The sequence below is a fragment of the Vanessa atalanta genome, chromosome 5 (genome assembly GCF_905147765.1).
Source record: "Vanessa atalanta chromosome 5, ilVanAtal1.2, whole genome shotgun sequence".
Lineage (NCBI taxonomy): Eukaryota > Metazoa > Arthropoda > Insecta > Lepidoptera > Nymphalidae > Vanessa > Vanessa atalanta.
The window spans coordinates 4,391,218-4,412,372 of NC_061875.1; the positions used below are offsets into that span (position 1 = coordinate 4,391,218).

General features: G+C 31.1%; 1 protein-coding gene across 3 annotated transcripts in view; it reads right to left on the minus strand.

The window, feature by feature from the left end:
- LOC125063976 (glutamate receptor-interacting protein 1) overlaps positions 1 to 21,155 on the minus strand; it is a 308,367-nt gene that overhangs the window by 45,165 nt on the left and 242,047 nt on the right. The window contains exon 1 of one of the 3 annotated variants that reach the window (XM_047670732.1): positions 9,911 to 10,107. The exons of the other annotated variants lie outside the window; for them this stretch is intronic. Within the exon in view, the coding sequence (XP_047526688.1) occupies positions 9,911 to 10,028 (118 nt within the window). The 5' untranslated portion in view covers positions 10,029 to 10,107. Of the gene's footprint in view, positions 1 to 9,910; positions 10,108 to 21,155 lie in introns of those variants that run through there. 3 annotated transcript variants of the gene reach the window in all.

The following is a 21,155-nucleotide window of genomic DNA, read 5'->3' on the forward strand; positions in this document are numbered from 1 at the left end:
GCTTGTATCTATGTGCTATATATGTATACATATGTTTATTCAGACGTCTTTTTTAGGAGCTGATGCGTGACCAAAAATTGCTTTGTTACTTCTGCTCGGAATTAGACACTCTATCATAAACGATTTTAATTGAAAATAATTAATTAAAGGACCAATTTTTAAACTGTTGCATATGAATTTTAAATGAAAAGTATAACATTATTAGTATTATATATATAATTAGTTCTAAATTTTTAATATTGCACAAGAAATAGAAGTACAGTGTTGATAAAGAAATGTGTCCGTCACGGGACGCCCAGATGATGTGAAAATTTAAAGCTCGCTCGACATCAAAAAGCAACGGGACTTAGTTGCAAGAGGGGTTATCGAAGTATAAGCGACGTCAATAATAAGCGTACTGTTAAGTTTATATTTTCTCACGAACGATTCAAGAATCAGTGATCTTTTTGCATGCTTTATATTTTCTAGAAATTTATTACTTCCTAAGAAATATGGAGTATCTTGAAAACAATAGACAACATGATTTTACAGTTTCTGTTTTTATTTGAAAGAAAGTATGAATACTAAGTTCCTTATTTCAAGTACCGTATTGTTTTGATGAGTTTAATACTGCTTTATTAAAAATGATGCGCCTTGGTTTTGTCCGTATTAATTTTGGTCTATAGAGACCAGTTTCGTGCACACGTGATATTATTTGATACACTATCGGCGCCGACGCGTTTAGTTTTTCGTTATAAAATTTTAATTCGATTAAATTAATAAGAAGTTGCTTTAGATATGAAATGTCAGTAGCCGATCACTTCAAAAGATCAAAGTTTGGTTAAAATATAACTAAGAGGTCGGTACCAAGTTCTGCAGTTAGAACAATCGGTAAGGATCGTCAGCTGTGTCTGGTTAATTTAGTAGACTGCAAGGTTAGAGATCAAATGCTTAATTCGTTTCTAAATGGTTCAAAGCAAAGTCAAATAGAAAATTTACTAATCCAGTTAAATGGTTCGAGCGTTAATAATTTTACAGATGTCTGGATCTTGAAGTAACATATTAGAAGAAGCAGATTGAGAGCCTTAGCAGTGGGAAATTTACACGCTGCTAATGTATGTTAGTGTAAACCGTATTTAAAGAAAAGGATAGATAGAAGAAGAGAGAGAGGTAAAGGTTGCCTCTTTATTCTTACATGACGATTTCTGCTAGTTCACTTTAGTGTAAGCCGCATCAGAAACTTCGTACCAAAATTATGAAAGAAGATCAATAATTAAATATGCAGAAAAAACACATAAATGTTCGTTACTAAAACTTATTTTACGTTATCAGTCGTAAATTGAGTTCTGGTTACCGAACAGACATACGCTCCGATAAAACACAAACTACCGACAACAATATTCTTGGATCAATAAAATTTCCATACGGTAAAAAAACTTTCACCAATCTTTATAGCCTTCGGCTATTCGATAAAGAATCTGAAACTTTTACAAACTAATTAGTTTAGCTTTAACCAAACCCGATAAACAACTTGTACCAAAATATTGTATCTGACATTTTGAGCATCGTCAGCCGAAGTAACTTCTAATAAACTAACAAGTAATCTAAACAATGAATTTGGTAACTGTCAAAGTCGCTAAAGTTTTCGACCCTAAATATTTCTATCTGTGGTCTGAGGACTCGCTTCAGGTGTGATAAGGGTCAGATGGGTTGAGTATTAAGATACCGGTACATTAATTTATGTTATTAATACGTTTTGGATAGTAATTATATTTCTCGTTTCGGTTAAGATTATAGTGATTGTTGGGAATTTCGTTGTCGATGTACCTATCGTGTTCGTGACGACGCGATCAAGACTGATTGGATTTGAATAAAAAAATATATGTGTTCTATTTTTAAAATAAAATTATTTATTTAACAATTTTATTTCTAACCACAAAAAAGTAATAATTAATTTCTTATTTTTTTTTTATATTATATTAAATATTTTGCTTACGCTTTCAGCATTGCATTGCATTTATTGCTACTGAGCGACGAATACTTTTTATCAAAAATAACTAGTATCGCTAAGTTAAGATATTCTGAACTGAAACTATGTAATACAAGATCTTTTACACGATAACAGGAGTAAGATGGAAATTGTTCCACGTCAAAACGTCCTACATCTAGAAAATACAATTCAATTTATATTTTAAAAAACTTGTGATAGCGTTCAGCAGTTTTATTCTGTGAAAACTCACTTCGTTTCTTTTTCTTGAAATTTTAAAATCTTACAAACGGTGATACGCTATTTTATCCTTTAAGTGTAATAATTATAATAGTCAATATCGCATATATTATTTGACAGTTCACGATCATGACCTGCGGTCAGTTTTCAGTGTGTATAATTATATTTATAAAGAAATTAAAATAATGACTGTCGCTTCTCAATTTGTTTTTGATAATGTAATGTTACGTTTGTTAAAGAGCGTTTATGTCCTAAAGGATATTACAGATCCAAAGACTTCTTAGTCTTGATTGAATGTGGTGATCGTCTCCAGGTTCAAATAACGAAGACACATTTATTGTTACTGTATGAAAACAATAATTGTTAAATATGTAATTAAAAAAAAAAAACAAAATTCTGTTCTTCTCAGGTCTGAGGTGATTATTTTCCGAAACGGTGGTAGATTTTTGACTATAAATAATCAAGTGTAAGACTATATTGAATAAATATTTTTGAATTTGACTATAAAACTGATACGAAATTATTTTGACTAAACGTGTGATATCTATACCATAGTCTTACATAAGCGACGAAACTAATAAAAAAAAAATTCTATATAATATGATATATATATTGTCAGTACAAATCTGGTTTAATATTACTTGCGTCATATTTAATGTTGTTTAGTGCAATCGATGTCGATTTACAAGTTCATTGAAGCGTTAACTTCATTGCTCCTATACGATTCAGATATGACAATTGACAATCGCGGACGTGAATGTCAATAATCATTTGACTGTGAATGAACGACGTGGCTCGGAATGAAAAATTTCCCCTTTAAAAATATTCTACCGCCAAACATCAGAGTGAACCAGTGTAAATATAGGCAAGGGACATAAATAGTCTTAGTTTCAAACGTTGGTATCACAGTGGAGCAATTTAATGGCTAATTTTATTTACAGTGCAAATAGGTGATAAGCACTTATCATTTGCCCACCTACCTATTTTAAAAAAAAAATATCATTAGAAATTGTAATATTCTTACCTAAATTATAGCGTAAGTCAAAGGAATAATTTATGAAATAAGGAATGTCAGAATACATTTTTTTCATATAAGAACAGGAGTTGGAAAGGGAAATAATGAAACAGTGAATGAGACCAAGTTATCAACTTCACAAAGACTCGCTAAGCATAAGGAGAGAGATATTTCATTTTAAAAAACTGCATTATATTATCTTCTGTGAAATAGACTGGTTTTATTATTACAAAGAACATTTTCAAGTCGAACTTAGTCACTTCGAGTAAACCATTTTATAACCATATTTGCTTTGTAGGTAGAAAAATTATTGCCTCATAAAACTTCCTCAATGAGAAGTAGTAAGATTACAATTTAAAGCGTGAATATTTTTTTCAAATTAAAAGTTAAGATACGGCAAACGCTTAAAAATATTTAAAAAAAAAAGTATAATTTTTGTCATTCGAAAATGTGAATGTTACCAGTCTATGAAACATGATGGTCATAGGTACCTCTGGAAATTATTTAGAGCAATGTATAGTTAGACTCAATTAGAATGTACTTGATATTAAATATTGTATCAATTATTATAATCTGTATATTATTTACAGAAGAGTATCTGTCACTTTGTATATTCATCATTGTAATATTATCTTTTTAATCTGGCAACATGAACATTGACAGATACTCGTTATGGCGGGAAAATCGACTCTCGAATAAATATTTATAATTGCGCAACGAGTAAAAAAACATTATTTATAATTATTTTAAACGTATATTAGAAAACCTAATAAACATAGTTTTATTTCTGTGTTTAGACGAATTCTTATTTTATTTTTATTTACTCTTATAATATTAAGAATATAAAGTATAAAATTTTTTTTTATTATAATATACAAATAATAATACATATAAAAATATATAATAATGTTCAGTGACTGATTTAAGTATATAATTTTTTATAAATCCGTCGAATATGTTTTATATGGGGGCACAGATTATTTCGCCAATGCCACGTCATGGCGAAGACGTAGAATATGTAATTGCTTAATCAAATAAATGGAATACTTCTGCATCTGTCATGTCATAAGCTTGTCATTCACTCATGTGACATTGTGACTCGATCTGTCGGCGAATTTTTATTTTTTTCTTGTTCCCTGTATGCTATACTTCAATAACTCAGTCATATTGACTTCCAGTGTTTAATATCTCTGAATGTCGTACCTAAAGTAAAAAACATATACAGGACAAAGGAGTACCTTTATAATATACCTGTTGTTTTTTTGTATGTCTATTCCAGCTGGAGTTTGTATGGGTCGGTTGTACATCTCCCCTATGCTCGTAAATTAAACCATAGACATATGGCTCTATAGAACGATTTTTTATCCAGATATTTAAAATTTTCGCACATATTTTTTTTTTATACTAAGATTTTTTTTTCAGTGGGGTGTTAATACATGAGCATAACTATACATAAAAATAACCTAAGTTCATTTGTAATATACAAACCGAATGTAAATATTTCACATAGAAACCGGAGAAAATCGAGCTCTTGAAGTAAAATGAATTTCAAGAAACAAAGGAAATAAAACACTTCGTAGCCCTATCGGCCACTGGTCCGTTTTAACACATCCGAACACTAACCTACTTCTCAGCTGTAAATTTATTTGTTAGAGAGAAAAGGAGGTTTCAGAAATTTCATTTCACAGAACCCAAAATTGAATTCCTTTACGACTTGCTCCAATAATCAAATGAATAATCCATTTTCAGTCCTCGCGGGGTGTCCGCGTGAATCAAGGAGAGAAAAAGCCATGAAAAAATTTGTGCTTCGCTACGCTACGTGCTCCGTCGCTAGTCCAAATTGTGTTTTCAATGTATTTTATTTATGATGCTCCATTACAGCAGGTGGGATTGAGTCTAGGAGACTTTATAATGCGCCTTGATGAGTTTTGTCCGTGACTGTACTTTCAACCTGACATAGCGCTGAGCGTCTTTGCTATTTTTTATTTATTATAGCTTATATTTACATATTTAAAACCTATTAGAACATAACTTAACCATAGAAAAAATATACTCGATTAATTTTTGTCTGCTGTGACGTTTCGTAAGAGGATCAGACGATAGGTACAAAATTCAAAACGATGGTAGAGTAGTTAAGACGTAACAGCTAATCAAACCAAATATCTTAGACATTTGACGACGACGACAACGACGACCTCCGAGTGGTCGAGTAGCGTGTACACGTGTACGTGGTTTTCATGGGTACGCCACTCCGAGGTCCCGGGTTCAATTGAGATGACGTAGAAAAAGTTCATTAGTTTTCTATGTTGTCTTGGGTCTGGGTTTTTTTTGGGTTCAGAAGTAACCGTAGTAAGTAAAATATTTTTTCCATAACACAAGCTTTATCAACATTGGGATCAGAGTAATGTTTGTGATTATGTCCAAATTTTATTATTATTTGTAATATTAGTTAGGATTCGAAATAATTATTACAAATCACATTAATCATTTATAATAATTATACATACGTTATAATCATAACGGAATAACGGAATTCTATATTATGATTTAAACACTAACTATTCTTATGAAAAACGCGTAGCCTTAATTTTAATCCATGAAATGAGAAAATAAATACTTATCTTAATCCTTAATTCCATTAAGTACATTATGCAATCCTTATCTGGATTATTGTAGCTCATTTTTCGTAGTGGTCATAAAAAATAACTGTTCAGGCAATCGGTGGCTGCAGACTTCATTATCATAAGCCCAATTACTTACAGTTACTCGCCTTCTGAATACGGTACTGAGCCGTTGGATGGTAATAATTGGATTCAGTATGCATCCCAAGTCGTATTTCTACCTGAAGTGGGTGAAAATAAAAACCATCGCTAACAAGATTAATATTGTATTTACATAATATGCTTATGTCATAATTTATCTTCTTTATAATACAAGTGTACTTAATTTGGTAGGATTATGTAACTTATTGTAATGTTTTAAGTTATTTTATTAGCGTAACTTGACTATTAGGCTATGAAGACGTTCATAGCTGCGATAACGTTGAACGCCTGCCTAAAATGTCTGGTTCTAGTATAAGCATGAATATAGGTTAATGTCATCTAAATGTCGAATGTATTTAAAGGTATATATAACTTATATCAAGCAGCGGCCATTTGTAACCTTTCTTATCTGCACTGTTTTTTGATCCATGTCATGCAATAAATATCAACAAAATCAGTTCATGCATAAAAATACAATACATAAGTTCATGCTTATGAGATTACTTTCTTGGATAAGTTCGAATACCACTAAAGAAAAGTAAATCGTGAACAAGTAATACTAATGATAGTAATAATTAAGATATTTTCATTAAACAAAGGTGAAATATTTGTATCGAATTGTTACAATTCCAACAATATTTTCATTGCTTGTCTAAAATACATACATATAGGTAGCAAAGGTTTATAAAGTAATAAGTGAATCTACTCATATGTTTATCTCACTTGTATACGTTTCATTTTCGCAAAGGTGTTGACGCGAAAAAAACAGCCAGCCTATGAAATCGGCAGGGAAATTTATTCGAGCCTATTTCAGAAGGCTTTCGAGGCACGTCCTCTGAATCGTTTGTGACGGGTCAGGGTAGGACTAAGGGTTGGCCCGCATGCTCTTACGGTTTGTTGCTTTAAACGTAGTCTTTGCCTTTGTGAAATGTTTTTTGACTTATTTACAAAGTACAGTTAAGTGAAATAGTAGGTTAATTTATTACGATTTGACGTTCGGTAAATTTGTAATCATTGATAATTATAATGGAATGAAGATTTTGGAATGATTGGAGAGCCGAGATGGCCGAGTGGTTAGAACGCGTGCATCTTAACCGATGATTTCGGGTTCAAACCCAGGCAGGCACCACTGAAATTTCATGTGCTTAATTTGTGTTTATAATTCATCTCGTGCTCGGCGGTGAAGGAAAACATCGTGAGGAAACCTGCATGTGTCTAATTTCAACGAAATTCTGCCACATGTGTATTCCGCCAACCCGCACTGGAGCAGCGTGGTGGAATATGCTCCAAACCTTCTCCTCAAAGGGAGAGGAGGCCTTTATCCTAGCAGTGGGACATTTACGGGCTGCTAATGAAGATTTTGAGCTTATTCCACCACCCTTCCCAATCGCATATTGGCGGATTCACATGGGATTTTCATCCGACACATACAATTTTTTTAAATGTATTTATATTCACCACCGAGCACGAAATTTCAACACAAATTAAACACATGAAAGCTTATATGAGCTTACCTGTATTTGAATCCAGTAATCGTTTGATATACACGTGCTCTCATCAAGAATAAATAATATTAACAAATATTTACGCTTGTCATTTTACATGAAAAAGTGGAGAGTTTTTAATTAAAATATTTTTCCTGGGTCTTCGCGTGGTCGTTGTATATGGATGATACAGTCTATTTTATTAAATATTTATAGCAATAAAACAATACACGAATTATTGAAACGGGGTTATCATTAAAATCTATTTTAATGCTATGATTTCCATTTGGACTTTAAAACAAGTCATAGCGGTTATTATTATTATTGTGGTTTAGTTTGTATGGACGATATTGTCCTCAACGATTTACCTTTTAAAAAAACATTCGTACAGAATCCAATATATTCTCATATCTAAGAAGTACGCTTGAGTATTTATTCGACATTAAACTGAACAGATATAATAAAATCATTCAACATAAGAATGATAAGCGGTTTCCCCGACCCTTGCCAAATGCGTCATCGTAGTAAAAATGATTTCTGGCCGAGACCACATTATAACCAATAAAAAAATAGATTCGAAGTTCTTTTCTGAGCAATAATTAGGGTCAGTTACGTAATCGTCTAAATTTAGGGAACCCTCAATGGGATGGAATAAAGTGACAGATGTAATGGATCCATTGGCTGGTTTCTTTCAAATGATTCTTAATTTAGATGTGAAAACCAGCAACTGAGAGGGGTTATTAGGTCAACAGCCGTTGCTATTAGTATTAGGCATGGTGTGTATATTTAATTTAAAAAAGGCAGTCGTTCTATTAGAGAAGTGGATACTTCAGCTTACTTTTATAATCCAACTGAACACATATAAAAACTACCAGAGTTAAAACATTTATGAAAATATTGACGATATTTAAATAAAACGAAGAGGGTTTACTCGTAGGATATCTAGTTGAAATAATATTACAAGAATTAGGAATACAAATAAAGCAGAACCAACCAGAGGTATCACTGAAGAGATACGATTGGTTCACATTTAACCAAATGGCTGTGCCCGCGACTTCGTGCGCGTTTGAATTTAACAAAAAAGTTATTGTTGTAGCCTAAGTTAATCTTATTACAACAGCTATATGCCAGTGAAAGTCCCGTCAACATGGGTCCAGCCGTTACAAAGATTAGCCGGAACAAACAGACAGACAGAAAAAATTTAAAATAATGTTTTTTTGTTATATGTACCGTGTATCCATAAATATACATTTAGTAAAAAGCGGTTATTTTAATATTACAAACAGACAGTCCAATTTTATATTATATATATAGATTTGGAGATAACCGATTAGGGTACCTATAATTCGTTCAATCACGATTTGTCACTTTTTCTTTAATTACTTTTTAAGCAAACTGTGGCCCAATTATATCAATTGTTGAAAATCATAAGACAATTATATCCGAGGTTTGCTTAGATCACGTATTAGGCTAGATTTAGGTTAGGATTGATTATCAAAACTCCAACACTGGCTTGGAAACAATCACGTGAACAGTAGAATCAGCGAAAAAAACTCAGCGGTTTTTGTTTATAAAGTAAAAACAGTTGTTTCATTGATAATGCCTCTAAAATAAAATTATAATTCAATGGATTTACATTATTAAATTTAAAATGTATTAAATTCTTCTATACTGATAGTTAAGTGGTCAAAAGTACCCAAAGGCATTGGAGCTGCAAGAAAAATTAACCACTCTTTAACCATCAATGCGCCACCAACCTTGGGGGCTGAGATGTTATGTTCCCTGTGAATACGTCAATTTTTATTTTCATGCTAGGGCCAGATTGTCGATCAACATCCGGCAATTTAAGCCCCGTTTAAAGGTTTAAAGATTAAACATTTGAAACGGTCACAGGCACGTGGTGCCCTAATAAAACGACTTGTTTACAAATACTACCTATTTATATCACAAGGTAGAAATGAGCGTTCATTGGAGTAGAAGATTTTGAGCCCTTATGGAATTACGTATACGTAAATATTTTCTTGTTTATTTCCCTTTCATGAAGACGTCGAATAAGCGAACATATTGATTACAACGATAATTATTATGTATGTGAATTTGATTGTATCTGTTTCAGGTTTAAAACTAAAATCATCTGTTTATGTTAAATTTATTTTAAATAACATTCGATTTTATAATTACTATATACCAAGATAAACAAAATAAGATAACGATTTTTGGACGAATGTACAAAAAATACCATGAACCTCTTTGAACATTAAAATTTTATTCTAAACACTAAACTTTCGAAATAATAACAAGGCAATTTCCTCAACAAGAAGAACTTTATATAAGCCGAGACTAAGTATAGCATTCGACACATCCCATTAATGAACCATCTTATTCAAAGTTCGTACGGACCACCTCATTCAACTGTGTTTATTTAGTAGTACTGCCAACTCACGTCTTTGATGTTTCGCACGAGACAAAGTCGGCGTTCTTGGCGGCTTGATTTTCACACTTCTATAGCAGTAGACCTCCTCTATCCCCTTCTGCTTCGCCAGTTTAAAACCGGAGAACATCTCACAGCACAACACAAACAGGAACACAGAACACACACAGATCCATCTTCGTGTTTAGACAGCGCGTGCGCGCGCGTTGACCGCTCTTTCACGATTCCATACGTTGTTTTGTAAGACGGAGTCTGTTATATATAGAACGTCGTCGCTCGCTACGTCCGTTATATTTTTTATTAATAAACAAGTATTAGTGGCAATAAAGTGTCTAATGTTGCACCGTTTTTTTGTGTTACAGTTACAAATATAACATTACAATTTCAAGTAAAGCGATCACTTAATTTTAACACTGCATATTGTTGTATTAATTTGTTACTTCGATTGTACAACATTTTAAATTCTGAGTTTAGATTTCCTCTTCCTTAGAGGTGAAAATTTCAACCTTATTTATTTCCACTACTTGTCGTTGAATTTGATCTGTTACATGCAGGCTTAAACACGATGAATAAACACATAAATTCAATATTGCTTGCCCAGACCTGAACCTGCTATATTCGATAATCAGAAGTTCTAACTAATGAGTGATTTAATGTTTTGTATCGTGATTATTTATTTCCGATTATATATCAGATCAATAAATTTATGATAACTCTTAGTAAAGTCAAATATTCAGTGACGTGTTATAAATTTCTTAACAATATTAGCTTTCTCTCAAAATTAGGGACACGTAAATTATTTCAATATGAACAGTCCTGAACAGACAGCAATAAATTAATACACCGGCGTAACGAGAAAAAATGTTTATTTTGTCGAGTCAATATAAATATTAGGGGTAATAAAACATGATCGACGGTGCTGACGTTTAGGATATTATTTCATCTTACTGGTATGAGTATTGTATTTTTTAAACATGGGTTTGGTAACGGTACTAATGATACTGTGTTTACTGCTGTATTTTAGGGGTTACACTAAGTCATTCCTTGGAGTTCAAGATTACCTTATACAAAACTTTCAATAAATTCGGTTCTGTGGTTTAGCCGTACAAGACCAAAAGATAAACAAAAAGAGTTACGTTCGCATTTTTAATATCAGTATAGATTTTTGTTTTACGTTTGATATTTGCGTTTTAACCACGACCATACCTGTTTTATAATTTGTCCGACGTTTTAAGTGAGTTGTACCTGTCGTGGTCACGGACTGACTAAAACAGATGTGATTGCGGTTGAGAAATAAATGAAATAATTATATAAATTGAATAACAAACATCAGGAATGTCCGAAGTATCGTTATAATACAAATTATGTTTTATTCTTTTGGAGTCATATAAATATATGTTTAAATAATATTAAGCTATAATTAAACTAATATTTCATGTATTATCGTTTAAATTACAATACAGTTTATTGGAGAAAGTTCTCGAAATATTGGCCTATAAAATCGACATATTTCAGAATTAATATAAATGATACTCAGTAGTACCAAGTGCTAGTAGATTAAAAAATAAGTTTAAAAAAAAGACTCCGTTTTTTTTCTATATTCAAAATGAAATTACATAGCAAACATACAATTAACTTTATGTATAATGGAAATCGATGAATACAAACTCCACGCTTGAATACTTGAATAGTATAATAATATTGAACATAAGATTTCAGTTTATAGGCGAAGTTAAAAATATTCTTGATATTTTACTTTAAAAAATACTTCACCCAAGAAGGTTGTATTGACTTTGCGGAGTCGGGAACTTGATTTTACTAACTTAGTTACTTGTTAGTAACCTATTTTAGTTTACCTTTACTGTTCGTGTTTATACAATGACTCCATCAAAATGTTACAAATATAGATTAATTGCGAATGAGATTTAATTTATTTTCAATAAGATGATATATCTGAGATATAATTATAATACACAATCATTCTCAGAAAACCAAACAAATACATTTTAATTCAATATAATTTAGTATCATCTTTAATTATGAGCCTTTAGTCCTATTTATTGGGGGGAACAATGTGTAAAGTATTCGGTAAAATATTTGGCAGGTTTGTAAAAGGCATACTCAATAAATTCTACATAAACCTGATTGTAAGTGATCACCACTACCCATTGACACAAGCACTGATGAGTGTGTAGTACCACTCGTATGAGTAGATACCAAAGGTGAGTGGGTCAAGCTAGTGGCACAATGGATATGACATCCTATTTCTCAAGGTTGCCGGCGTATTGGCGATGTAAGTATAGTTAATATGGCAATTCCTTGTCAGCATACGCAATTAATTAAAAAAAAAAAAAAAAAGTTTTGAAATATTCAAGTAAACTCATGGATGAAAAAGGTGGACATAAAAAGGGGAAAGATTGCTTGGATTATTTTACATCATAATATTTATTTTGATATAATATTTATTATCAATAAAAGATTGGTTTGCTGTTTCGTTTTAACTGATCTAATTATCAATTCTTACTTATGTTCTGACGGTAAAGAGAAGTGTATAACAAGAGAACACGTTTACAGACAAATAAAAATATATTTCAAAAAACGTCATACCTTACAAAACATTCAAAGGAAAATTTAATTAAATTTCAACTAGTAAATGCCATTTTAGATGTAAAGAGAAATTACGAAACCAAACAAGAGTAACACTGATTGATTGATGAAGCTTCGTTGGTAAAATTTGCAATATTACATAAATTACAGCAAGGAAGATTCGAGAGATGTTGAAGGTAGAATATAACATTTTGTCTGGTATGATAATTATGAAAAAAATTGAACGGTAATGTTTTTTTTTTTCAATACGAATCTCATGAAACTAGATCATGTCATGAATAATTGCTAAGTTATTTTTTATTGTTAGTTTAGGATTCAATGTTTGAATACCTAAAGAAGGTCATTCATATTTTCTAATGGTCTATTGGCTAACTCAAGGGTTCTTTTACCCCGAGCTATGCAGCTTTATACGACAATCAAACCATTAAAATAAAATTCTCAAGAATTATCAGCTGCAGCCCAACATTTGGAAATTAGCATTTTTGGAAAGTATTGTTCCTGAAGAATCTCAATTTTTATGAGAGTAATGAAATACAGAGAGCAGGTGTGCTCTGAAATCTCTAGTCACAATCATTCAATATTACAAATAAATCGAAATGTGATTATTTAATTAATAAGCTCTGATCTTTACACTACACAGCGTTCATATTCAAAGCTGTAATGGACGGCCGTGAAGGCTGTAATTAAAACCTACCACACGTCCTTTCTGCCCTAAGTAGCAAGGCACTGACTGTAACGAAGGTTTTCGGATAACATATGTACTGATTTTCGTGACGTTAACGACCGATATATTTTTTAACTTTTCTAATTATCTTCAAATTAGATATTTTATAAAATGTTTTGCGTCGATTGTAATAGCGCGTTGGTAGGTGCTAGTTTCTAATTTGTAATGCTAGTTAGTAATTTTATTGAATAAATTAAAATAGAATTTAAAGAATATATAATTTGATTTTTTCGAACGTTGGCTAGATATAAAATAATATGTTTTAATTACATGATAAACTTATGCATCGTATAATATATTCAAAAAGCTTCATATTATCGTTCCATTTAGGAAGACATAAAAGAAAATTCTATTCTTAAATTCTTAATGGCTTTTAGTTGTGCCGATAGGGCACAGATTATATACTAGAAGATAGGGCATTTGATGATAGTGTCCCTTTCCAACACGTACAATTCACTGATGATTAAAATGCCACCAGCCATGGGATCTGTGAGTTTATGTCACATGTGTTACACTGGCTCACTCATCCGTCAAACTGTAATAAATAAATAGATAGTAATAATAATGCTCTAGACAAGAATGCACATAGCACTTGTAAATAGTCTTTTATAATATTAAATATTGTAAAAATGTTATAAAAGTTGAAAAGTCAAGAGACGAGTGAAAACAGAATGAAAAAATAATCAACATCACCAAACCTTTTTGATTATATTCTGAAAATTTCGTGCATGCATCGTCCGCTTATAATTTTTCAACTTTCATTTTAATTTCGAGTTGGGAAATTGTACTGTTAACAATTTTAATTTACTTAATATTTTTTGAACTTATATTTATTGATGTATAAATAAAATGCATTTTCTGAATTTACACCTTAACAAAATTATAAATAATATAGTTGAATTATATTACTAGTTGAGTGACTTTAGCTCTTTTTGTAGTTAGCAACACTTATAACTTTTCAACTTTGCATTGAAATGGTCAATTTTCAAAATAGGGATTCGGAATTAATAATAAATTTAAATCAAATAGATAACAGTCATGCTTTTAGAGATTAAATTTACATTGTCAAAGCCTAACTAATATTCCTATTTCTACAAACTAAGCCAAGCCTTTGTTAAACTAGAACAAAAGCCAAAGGGATCCGGATCAAACCTGCGAATTAAGCTTATTAGCCGTTCTGAATACCATAATGTTTGTGAGGTCTAAAATTGAATCATTAAATCACTTACGTCAGTTTAATATTGAACATAACGAAGAAAAATTTATAATGCTTTGGAAAATTTAATAATATTTTTAACATCGAAACGCCGCATGTGTTTAAATGCCGTATGTTTCCTAATCAGCGTTACCTGCCCGGTATAATGTCGGTACGACCGTCGACTCGGCTTCATGTTACGAGTAATGAACGCTTTTATTGCTAGCATTGTAAAGCGTCAAGAATGCTCCGGTAAGTGTAAGTACTGAGGTGAAATGTGCCTGAAATAAATGGTCAAAATAAAACGGAATGGTTAAAGAAAATGTTCCCTATATAGCATCGTAAACGAGGAATATTTATACATACCCTAATGGGTAAGTTTTATTTTGATGTAATGTAATTTGTTACATAAATTAAAGTGATAATAATATTGTTTAGTAACTGAAACGACTGCTTTTTTCAATAACGTTATTCATTATCTTTATTTAAATACTAACAAGTCTGATCGTTTATTAAATAAGTCAAATACAAACTACATTTCTTGAAAGAATATATTTAGTAACTGTAATTTATAAAAAAAACAATATATGTAACATAAATGTTTTAAAATTATAAGTTTTGAATGTCACGTAATTAATTCTTATTTCAAAAATATCCGTGTAATAATCAATATCGATAATAATTAATAAAAAAAAGATAAATTCGAATTTCGAATTCTCAATAGAGAATAAGAATCTATTAAGAAAAACTATAGTGCAGGCATATGACGTATGCACAGTTACCACTTTCACTGAGATAGTCTATGTCACACAGTCGGAGAGAGAACATGCGTTAAACCGGCAGGGTTGTCTGTATATACGTTTGTTTAATTTCATTAACATTTATTCTCTCGATCCAGGATTCCAACCTGTGACGTCAGATAATAAAACAAAGTAACAAATACGAATACAAATAACGTTTACTGCGAAATGACGCGCCTTTTTGTTAATATGTTAAAAGTTCTGTCACTTTAATAATTAGTTATTCATCACTATAATGTTCGGCTGGCGCCATCTGCCTTTTGTTTCATAATCTGAGCCCGTGACCTCATAATTTGTCAACCTTCACAAGCAACGAGATAGTCAAATTTACAATATATTATATTAATAATGTAATATTAAAATAATAATTCATTATTATTTAAGTCTTGGAACAAAAAAGTCGTAACAATAAACTTATTCAATTGTATATTAGAATACCATTCGAGTGAGATGTTACATTTTGAAAATGAAATGGTCGTAACAAACAAGAATACTCAATCCAATCGTCCATAAAACGAAAAAAAAAAACTTGATTCTTTCATATTAGTTATCACCATAAAAGCTTCCGAATCATATAGAATTACACGCATAATCTTCGCTTCGACCCGTTTAAGCGAAATTATATTCTATTCCCTTGTAATAGAATTGACTAAATCTGCAAAGATGATGTTTTGTTATTTTATCATACACGCTCGGAACGCTTGTCTTTGCCAAAAATCGTATATATTTCCGCGTCGTCCATGTTTTTGTTTTTTTTTTTTTTATAAACAGACACTTTAATTCAATCGTTTGTCAATAAAATGTATATTGTCAATAGTAAAAATAAATAAAATATAAACGTATTGAAGTGACAGTTGCTTTAACATGATACACATCACATACTGACAATATTGCCAAAATAAAGAATTAAAAAAAAAACAATTTGAATCTCAAAAGAATCTTGCGGTTGTATTATTATTAAAATGTTTCCTATTTTATATTCAGAATATATTAAACAACTACTCAATAACTTATTTAATATGCCTAGCTAGTCTAGGCTTTTCGTAGGCGTTTGACCTAAAATTGGAACTTTTGACAACTCCTCATTAAATATATAATATATTTATAAAATGTCTACTGTATCATTTAATTTATAAGTTATATATTATAAAAAACAAATGCCTATCTGAGTGATTTTATTATCAAATTATAGTTTACTAGAGACCCGCCCCGGATTCGCACGAGTGCAATGTGGGTAATCCCTAAGAGATAGACATATACCACCGCGGACTTTTTTGAAGACCGTTTTAAGGTGTACAATACTGAAGTACATTATTTTGATCTATCTCGTAGGGTTCAGCCAGCGTTTACAATGTAAGCGCAAAAAATGTATAAATTTACGACATCACATTAGAAACTTTCAAAATTATCAGTGTTACTTAACTATATTGTCTATGTATAATATACAAAAACCTTCCTCTCAAATCATTCTATCTATTTAAAAAAACCGCATCAAAATCCGTTGCGTAGTTTTAAAGATTTAAGCATACAACAGGACATAGGGACAGAAAAAGCAACTTTGTTTTATACTATGTAAAGAAGCTGCTGTATGCTTAAAATATAGACGCTTGAAATTTAGACATAGACAGCTAAATAATAAGGAAAGTAACCCCGATACAATATTTTGATTTGAAAAGGGAACTTGCAATCATCATTCTTCAATAGCATTCAATCGACTCATTTAACGTGTCATTGTCTTACAAATACATTTTGCGATAAGACAAATTCTCGCACTGTCGAAGGACAAATATAGTTTATTAAACTACTCGCACTCGAATCCCTGAAAGCTTTCTAATGCTGTATAAAATGATGATTTGGCTTGAGAGTAACAGAGCAAATAATACGAATAACGCAGTTTGGCTGCTCAAAGAGTTCTATCAGTGAGTAATTAATTATAAACTTTTATAACTTCTACGTTTGAAAAGCTTCTATCTCTTCTAACTTCATTTATGCTTTGGGTCTCTCATTAACTTAGTGCTTCTAAGTTTACAGAGAGGACTTCATACTTACGGTAATCCATTTAGACTAATTTGAGTATGGTTCTTTTTTCAAATACTGCGTGGACTGTTATTAATACAAAATAAATTAAATAAATATATAAGAGTCAGCAGCATTTCCCCGTTAAATCACAATTCCAAATCTCTTGAGGAAGAATAAACCAGCTCATATCACTTAGTGGACGCAATAAGACAAGTTGTTGTATGTTATTCAAGTATTAACTGGGTTTCTCCGTGATGTACTTTTGATGTAAATCTTAATAAAAAAAAATCGTAAATAGCATGTGTTTTTTTATTTTTATTGCATGGCATAGGTTGGCGGACGAGCATATGGGCTACCTGATGGCAAGTGGTCACCACCGTAACCATTCCTTACATCACCAATGCGCCACTAAACTTGAGAACTAAGATGTTATGTCTCTTGTGCCTGTAACACTGGCTCACTCATACTTCAAACAGGAACACAAGAATACTGAGTACTGTTGTTTGGCGGTAGAATATCTAATGAGTGGGTGGTACCTGCCCAGACGGGCTTGCACAAAGCCCTACCACAAACTGAAGTCCTTTATTTAATAATTTATCAAATTGTCAAAGATTTCTGAAAACATAAAATTGACTACAAAATAGAAAAGGCAGAATATATTTTTTGAATGTTCCTAAAAACTTATAAATAAAATTGCAAAACATTCTCGGATGTCGGACGAAATTTTATAAAACTTTCGTCCTCACCTTATCCTCTACCATCTAACACATAAAACGTTTCGTTAGAACATTTCTTTACGCCTACAAAAAAGTATACTGCGATCTTTATACTTTATATTATGATGTAATGTATGAGGCTCTTTGTTGAATATAACATATTACATGTGAAATATATTATGTAAATGTGCTCCGCATTGAACTAAAAGAACTTGGCCTGTTTTAGCACATTACACATATAAATCAGGTTTATGTAAACGCTTTAAGGGGAACGGAGTCGTAATACGTTTGAACGATAGTTAAATGTACCGAATATTATTGGATTTTTTTTTTGTGAATTATTGCAACCGTATATGTAAAAATTTCAGTCAAATATTTTTATTTCATATAACATATTATGTCAAATTCAATGATAATAAGATATTTACTAATAACCCCTCTTAAATGTTATATGTGTGTAAAGAAAACCATTACATATACAAAAGCTTTTCATTCGTTGTTTTCGTTTAACTATGACGTTCGGTAAATATTTTAATTAATAATTATTTTTATATTATAAATAAGTACCGTTCTTGTAAATTAAATAAATGTTTTTAATTAAAAAAAAAAACACTTTATGTCTTTATTTTATCAACCCAGGAGAAATTAAACATATGTACAAAATGATTCCATGAATATTTAAAATCATATCATGTTTAGTTTGTCAAAACTAAAATTTAGAGAAATTTCAATCGCAAAACTTTGAAAGCAGATTTAAGCTGAAGCTGCAATTTTAACATTTTTCAAACTAAGATCAGTCAATTTTCAGAAACAAAAGGCGTTCATAAAATAGCACTATCAAGTAACGTGAAATAAGGTGAAATGATAAACACCTACTAGAAAAATCATTCGTCATATTGATTGAGTAAATCTTGATCAGTTGAATATATACGTTTAAGTTTGTTATAATTTATTTAGTTTCATATATATCTAATGTAAAGTTATTATATTTTATAATATACTAGTAGTAGAACATATGTATATGTGTGAAATAATAAACCTTAAAATATATATCTTATAAAATTCAGCAAGCTTAACATGTTTATCGATTACAATAAAACGCACACACAGAACACAGTACATCTAGTCACTTTATATAATAACTAAATGTTACTCGCTAGCCCAATTCACTGAGCAGGAAATAAAAAATATTCTATGGATTCAAAGCTATTACTATCGATATTAGTCACAGTCTTATACCGATTGTTCCAGTAGTTTTAATATGATTGACGAATAAAGAAAAAAAAAAATCTAGATTATCTGTCTGTCTGTGGCATATTTCGTATACACAATGAGTCTATAACCAAGTAGACCACATTACCTCAAAACAAGTGACGTGCCGTTTATGGTTATTTCCGCCCTCCGCCCGCTAATATAGCCCGAATTTATATAGCCTACTATCTTCCTCAATAAAAACGATGTAAAACGTAAGAATAATTATTGACATCGGACTATTAGGACCTGGGAATATCGCGTTCAAATATAATATCTCCAGCGTAATACTTTAATATTGTAATATTTGAACGGGAATGTTAACCGCCCTCAATTATTTGATCATATTGGAATTTATATTTGCTTTGTGTTATTACTTTTCAATAATATTCATAAATATGAATGGAATATAATAACGGACGTATTCTGGCTTACTAAGTTTGAAAAGCTTTTAAAATATGTTACATATTTTAGTAATCGGCATATAAATAGAAATATGTTATAGGATTTAACAGGATTTATATTTTATGTACAAGGTAATATTATAGATTCGAGAATGTTTCGTTAATTACCTTCATTAACGCAGCTTGTTAAGTTTTAATTCTGATCTATGGACTTGTTGAGTTATGAGAATAAGTCTTGCAACATATATATAGTTTCTTTTATGGAATAGGTTGTAAACGAGTAGGTGGCTCATCTAAAGGAAAGTTACGACCAACGTCCAAGAACTTCTGCCAGGAGGTTTGCAGGTGCGTTGCGGCCTTTAAGAAATGTATAGGGTTTCTTTTTTTGAAACTTCTCAAGTCATAACGTTTTTGAACAACGCAGGCGAAAGTTTTTGGGATATCTAAGGGGGGGATGAAACTTGGAATTTTAACCCGATGTCCGAAGCTGAAATTCAACGGCTGGGATTCATCCAAGAAGTCCTCGGAACATTTCCTGTAAAATTGCAGAGATGCAGAGTGATCCAGCATCTCTACTCGAGCCAAACGATCAAGCAGTAGGTCGAAAAAGGCTTTAACATCATCATCGATATTATAGATATACTGATTCAAAGACCTGCTACTGGGAAACTCCGTCTCAAAGCTAAAAGCAGTACTTTAAGAAATAAAAAGAAAAAAACTATAAGAATTTAAAATATGTTAAGATAATCTCTCTGCGGACCTGTTCCGCCTTATCTTGTGTGATAAATAAAATATTTACAGAATTAATTTATTCCGCAAATAATAATAACACTATCATTCTAAAATAAAATAAGATTTACTCGAGTTTTAAACGCTAAATGATAATTTATAGCAACATCTAATAAATTTAAAAGGCATACGAGTCGTTACGGAGTCGTCACGTTATGAATCAAACGGCTCCGGATGTCGACCGGGATTCTGTGGCGTGACTTACGACCCACATCCGCCAGCCATATTTGCTTTTTGCGCACGACTTCCGGTATCGGTACATAACTGATAATACCTTTCTAATCGTTGAATCATGATTGATTCTTCAATAAAAGTATATATATTAAACATATATAATTACAGTATTTGTAAAAACTTTTAATTAAAATAATTATAATATTCTTACGTACCTCCCTTACTAAGAGGTAAGCTGATGTCGCACAATAATAAGGATTATTTCACATATATTACGTCCCGTAAACTGTCGTCACGTATGTACATAGCACGTAATGTATATGTATATAAAATGATATGATGATAAAGTGATTAATAACGATAATGCTTTAATTAATTATCACGATCAAAGTTTAATCTCTGAATATGCCTTTTGTTGAACGGAAAACGCATTTCAGGGATTCGATTTTTAATCTGAGAAAATGTTTGCGTTGCCAATTCGAATATTTTAATTAAATATGGAAGATGTAAATTATTGTATAATACTATTATTCATCGATTAAAGTTTTTTTTTTTAAATATAATATAATATTTTAGTA